The sequence below is a fragment of the Plectropomus leopardus genome, chromosome 3 (assembly GCF_026936395.1).
Source record: "Plectropomus leopardus strain MGB_pleo_1.0 chromosome 3, ASM2693639v1, whole genome shotgun sequence".
In the NCBI taxonomy this organism is placed as follows: domain Eukaryota; kingdom Metazoa; phylum Chordata; class Actinopteri; order Perciformes; family Serranidae; genus Plectropomus; species Plectropomus leopardus.
The window spans coordinates 38,478,215-38,484,409 of record NC_142178.1 but is presented as its reverse complement, the minus strand read 5'-3'; the positions used below and the strand labels follow the sequence as shown (position 1 = coordinate 38,484,409).

The window sequence follows — 6,195 nt, the reverse complement described above, 5'->3', positions numbered from 1 at the left end:
GCAGGTGCAGTTTGGTACTACAAAAACCAGCAGTAGAGGAAGAAATCAAAAATCAGTTACTGAGCCTAAATTAAAATTAGTATAAGTAGCCTTACCACCTTATAAAAATACTCAATACAAATTAAAAAAAAAAACATGCATTCGAAATCTTATTTAAGTTAAAGTACAAAAGTATTATCATCAAAATATACTTAAAGTACGCCTAATAAAAGTAAAAGTAGGCAACCCATCATGCAGAATAGCCAATTTTACTCATATTTGTAATATTAGTGGTTTATATTTAGTGATCATAAAGGGTACATGAATTTTGCAGCTCCTAAATGTGGCGTGCTGTGGTGCTAAATAAAATTCCAGACATCTGGGAAACTTTCTGTTTGTTACACACCTCAGCAAAAATCTTTTTTTTAATTTTATTTTTTAATTTTTTAAATGAAAATAAAAGGCAAGAAATACCATTCTCACTCCATTTACAATAACCATCAAAAATAAAGAAATATTTTTTTTTATTGTTTTTTGCATACTCTTCAGCCCTGATTTAAAGAGACATGTTTGTGTAAATACCTTTGTAAACTCATAATTTTATATAAAAAAAATAAGTAAATAAATATTTCAACTAATGGCCAAGAGAGAAGCAACTCACATTCTTCCAGCATGGGGCCTATTTTAGTTACAGTATATACTGCTGGTTTGTTAATCAATATATCATCATTTATTCATTGATTTGTATTTTGTATGAATTATCCAAAAACGTGTTAAAGGGTTTTAACATGAAGTATTCTTGAAATTAACCTAAAGATTACTAAAAAATCACTGATATAAGAATCTTATTTAGTTTTCCATCCAATTTTCACTGTACTTTCACAGTAAAGGTAAGTACACTCCTCCTCCTCCTCCTCCTCCTCCTCCTCCTCCTGCAGAGTCTGAGCTCCTCATGAATAATCAGGACTCTCTAACATCCTCCCCTTCCAGCAGGCAGTTGGGGTTTCAGTCAGGGGGGACGCTGACAGGTGGACCGTCCGTAAACCCCGTCTAATCTGGGAAAAAGGGACTTTTAGCGTCTTCCTCGGCCGTGGGAAGACCATGGCTCTGTCCAGGATCTACCGAGAGTCTCTGCTGGTGATTTTACTGCAAATCGTGCTGATTTGTTCGGCTCAGGTGAGAACATCGGTGCTCTCTCTTCTCTTTCCCTCATCTAATATTCCTGTAGGTACCAGCTCCTATAGGCATTTATAGAAGGTTTATGATACACAATAGTGTTTTATTTCCTATGAATCTAAAAAATTTAACAAATAAAGAATCAGAAGTGTCTGACAGATCTTTAAAAGTAAGTTTGTATCTTAACTTTATTGGATTTTATGCTGAATCTGTTGTGGTAACATATTTTATATTCCTACTGGCACTTTAAGCTTATATGTGTTGATCAGTAATGATTTTATTTTACCAAATTATACTTATTTTCCCCTATTTTTCCATCATGTTGTCCTAATGAAAATGCTTTGTGTTGCTGTAGTTAGATACATTGACACTTGAATATATTTTAATTAATCCCTCTGCCATTTCTCAGGGACTCAAATGTACTTTGAATATTTTGTGGCTTTATAATTAGATGTTGTTTGAGAATATTTATTGGTATTACACATTATTATTATATGAGACATTTATAAAATCAGTAAGGGGCATTTTACTGTTGAAATTGGGTGCATTTATGGTGTTTTTTTCAGCAGTATGTATACATGTATGCTCTAAAAATCAGCATTTTCACAAAAATATATATATTGTTTACAGAGTTTATCAAAAATTGGTCCAAACTGTGCACACCTGGCACCAATAAGGTCCAGTCAGCAGCAGTAATCCAAACACATGCAGTTACTCAGACAGTATAATGGGACTATAATGGGAAACCAGGTTTAGTTTCATGACCTTTCCCCTCACATCAACCGAACAATGAGACTCTGTGTGAGCCGCCCTCCACACCTCCGCCTCCATCACTGCAGCACACGATGATATTTAAAGATGAATTTCAGTGAGAAAAAAATGATTTTTTCCCCTGTTTGTTTTACAGAGGGGCCCGGTCGGTCCCAGAGGCCCCCAGGGGCCACCCGGAGCAGCCGGCGTGCCTGGAGTGGACGGCATTGATGTGAGTCGCTGTTTCAGTCCTAAAGTTTCAGATCGGAGCTGCTGCGTCCTAATTAATCAGCTCAGTGAACGGAGACTGAGTTTTGACAATGAAGTCCTTGGAAATAAAAATCTCCTCACATGACTTCATCCCGACCGCATACGAAGAATTTACACTCTCAAAAACACATTCAGCTCTCAGATTAATTCAACTAACAAGTGTGAGCAGCAAAGAGCTGCTCAAAACACAGCCGCTATAACAACAAGTCATTTTTAACTTTTAAACTAAAAGATTCAGGGCTTCACTGTGGGCTGAAAACATGTCCTCAAAACCTCATTCAATATTATATTTCAGTGTTTTTCCTAAATTTATAACACCTGGATCACAGCCAGGAGTTTAAAATAATAACATTATGAGTTAAAGTCCAACCAAAAATAAAAAGTTAGTTGTTCAGCTGTGTTCTGTGCACATTTTTGTAAACATGGAGGTTTAAATAATGTTTCAAAAGCATCTTCAAACTGCCAGGGGTTTAATTTTTGTGTGGGAATATCAATGATCATTTAAAGAAGTCAAAATCTAAATTTGTTGAGTCTAAAAATACTAGATTCAGGTGATAAAATACCACACCACCAGTAAAATTAAATTAAATTAAACAAAATAAAATTAAATAAAATTAAATAAAATTAAATAAAATTAAATAAAATTAAATTAAATTAAATTAAATTTTAAGTCAAAGTTCATATGGCAAGTACAACTTATAGTGCTTTTCATTAATAAAATAAAAAATATAATAGATAAAAGGCAATAATAAAATTGTAAATTTACCATATGCCAGGCAAAAAAACCCCTCCCAAATTCCCAGAATAATATACAAATGTACATGCCTCCAGCTAGCTAACACCCTCTGCAAAGGACGCAGGATTTGTCTCAACATTGGGACACGTTGGGGGACATATGAAAAGTGGTATTTGTGGGGGTCCTCACACAGGAAACCTTAAGCATCAAACACTGAATTTGCTGCATTTGGGGGGATTTTTATGCGGAAATTTGTTCTTTTTTTGGCTTTGGTTTATGGTGGATATATCTTCAATTCCTTCAAAATAAAAGCCCTCTACTACTTTCATGTTTTTATTTGGGGGCACAAATGCACATATTCTAAATATTTTAAGAAATGATTTAATTTTCAACACAAACAAACAACATACACTAACAACCATAAAAAATCTGACCCACATTGTCTTTTTAACAAACAAAATTTGGTGTCACTGAACAGACATTTCAGCCAATGGAAAATTAGGCCACAAAAATATTGGGTCCGTCTCTCAAATGTATCCTGCAAATCTAGAGTATTTTCCTGAAGTTTTTCAAGATGTATCAATGAGACTAGTTCCCTGAACCGTCCAGAGAAACAAGAACCGCTGGTCGTTTTTCATTTCTTAAGAATTATCCTGAGCCCCCTTGATTGTTTGTTTTTCTTGTTTTTATTTATTAATTTTTTGAATTTGTTTTTTTCCATTTTTTCCCATTTGTTTGTTTTGATGTTTTTTTTAAACTTTTTTTGCAATTTTCATCTAAATATTCATCATTATTTTTTTATTCATGTGCGTAAGTATTTGGTCATTTTGGTGTCACTGCAACTCATTAGTTTGTCAAGATTTTTGCAATTAGTCTGATTTATGTTTTTGCCCTTATTTCTGTTATGCTCTCTCTTTGGGGGTTGGGGAGGGTAAGGGAAGAAAAATGGAAAAAAACAGAAGAATGTTTTGGTGCTCTGTGATTTATAAGCCTTGCATTGTTCTTAAAACAACAACAACAAAAAACCCTGTTTTGCCGCTAACATGCCAACCACATCTTCTAAATGTTGAGGGGGACGTGTCCCCTGCATCCCCCCTGAAATCTACACCTACGCCCAGTGCAAGAAAAAAAATTTCCCATCATGGTTTTTGAAAAATTCCACTTTCTAAATTCTTTAAATTGAATTTTCATCATCATGTGAACACGTTCTTCATGTTTTTCAGGGCGACCGAGGAGAAGACTCCTCAGTGGCCGGAGGGCCCGTGAGTGGACCTTTAATTTCTCCTTTCACATGCAGCAGAAATGTGCCGACTTGTTCCCAAATCAACAGCGTTTTAACGTGAAGCGAACTTGTGTTTCCAGGGTGCTGACGGTGATAACGGCAAAGACGGCGCTCCAGGAGCTGCAGGACTTCCAGGAGCAGATGTGAGTGAAACAACATGTTGGGCAAAAACTGGTGTGTTCTGGTTACAGCAGGTCAAATCTCCATCCAGCAGACACATTTGTCCTTTTTTTAAGAAACTTGCAAACAAAAGTTTTGGTTGAGTTTTGAAGCTGCTTAAATGCAGTGGCCGAGGGCGGCTCTTCTGCAGCTTAAACTCTCCAACAAGAGGAATCTCTGTAAGATCTGAGCGGCTCAGATCTGCTGCTGTGTGAGCAGTTTGTCTTGGCTTCCACTGAGCGAAAAAAAAACCTCCCTTGAATAAATCAATCCGGCTATTTAGGGGAGAGTGGCTTCCTGACAGAAACAGGGGTCTTTTTGTGTGAGGTGGAGGGGTGTGCAGAGGGGGATCAGGCTGACAGGAGAGAGCCGTGCGGCGGTTAAAGGCGCTGCAGAAAGGACTCAGTGTGTTTCTGTCTGCTGCGGTGACGCTGCTGAGGACAGAGACGCAGATTCAGAGCTCCAAGGGGACTGAAACTGAGAATATGCACAACAGCACTGGCAGCGAAGAGGTGGCGATAGTTTGTAGACCTGCAGTAATATAAAACGGACCAGAATGCATTGCAGTGAGAGGACTGGCAAAATCATACAATCTGCTTTTATCTAAGGAGGAGTTTTAAAATATTTTTGGGTGTCTTCTCTATGTTGTCATTGTCTGATTGTTTTTGTGTCAGTAGGCAAGTTTCCATTAACCCTAAAACTGTGCAAATGGAAATTTTGAATATATAATATGTCAAACAGAAACAGATCAATTTGGAATTTGAATTGGAAAATTGGAAAAAAGCTCCCATTTGTCGTAAAAAAGTTTTTATGCTTGCATGAGGTGGTATAACAGGTGATTCAAAAATGCCATATTTTGCAAAACTGCTATGGAAACTGCGCTTGTTCCCCCAAAGGGAAGCTTTTAGGGCTGCAGCGCCCCCTGGTGGCCGTCTGCAGTATAGGGCGTAAAGTCCACCCCTCCATATTAGTAAATGGACACAGGCCAAACGAAATATCAAAGTGCACACTGAATGAATTTTTCCCAAAATGGTCTCTGTCACTGAAGGTAGTTCTCATCACCCTAATGTTTTTTCAAGTGTTTGCTTTTATGATGAGTTTGGTTTTAATTAGTTATTCAGTCCTACAAAAAGGGGATTTTCCGCCATGACTGACAGCTGTGACAGCCAATTCATGTGCTCAAGTTCAATGGAGCTGCTCCTGATTTGTCAAATGGGTATTTTGGTGGAAAATATCAAGAGGTGTTATTGCATCACATAACTCTTTAAAAGTTGAGCGAATCATCAGGAAGTGTTGAATCCACAATTCCTCTGTGAAATCGTGGACTATCAGCTCCCAGAAATCCCTCATACGTGGCTGCTCACACATATATGAGGCTCGTATATGTGTGAGCAGCCACGTATGAGGCTGCTCACACATATATGAGGCTCGTTTTTCCATCATGGCTCCATAACGCGCCTACGTGGCCTTGGATTGAAAATGATGACGGCTAGCGCGGTGGCTGCAATAGAAATAAAGCTGCTAATGTTTTGAACATCCATCGCCATGGTTACTGTGATGTTATCACCAGAGGAGAAGTTGCAGAACATCAGTCAGTGGAAATGCAGTCATCTCGCAATTTTGTTTTATCAAAATTTTGAAAATATCGTTCAAGTTTTGCGCAAATCTGTGACAGAAATCCGCCCTGTGGCTCCCTTTGACCTTGAGGGTTGTTTATGGGGGAGCAAAAGGATGGAGGGGAAGAGGTGATACTGTATTACTCACATCTTTAAAACTGGAGTGCAGAACTTCTGTCTCCCCCCTCTGGCAGTAATGACACAAACGGTGTGGATGTTTGGTTATG

At 37.8% G+C, this 6,195-nt stretch overlaps 1 protein-coding gene across 2 annotated transcripts in view; it reads left to right on the top strand.

The window, feature by feature from the left end:
• Positions 1 to 976: 976 nt before the first annotated feature.
• col9a1a (collagen, type IX, alpha 1a) overlaps positions 977 to 6,195 on the top strand; it is a 28,757-nt gene continuing 23,538 nt past the window's right edge. For both annotated transcript variants that reach the window (XM_088074993.1, XM_088074994.1), the window contains exons 1-4: positions 977 to 1,155; positions 2,063 to 2,137; positions 4,135 to 4,173; positions 4,274 to 4,336. In XM_088074993.1, coding sequence (XP_087931119.1) covers positions 1,081 to 1,155; positions 2,063 to 2,137; positions 4,135 to 4,173; positions 4,274 to 4,336 — 252 coding nt within the window. In that variant the 5' untranslated portion in view covers positions 977 to 1,080. The remainder of the gene's footprint in view (positions 1,156 to 2,062; positions 2,138 to 4,134; positions 4,174 to 4,273; positions 4,337 to 6,195) is intronic.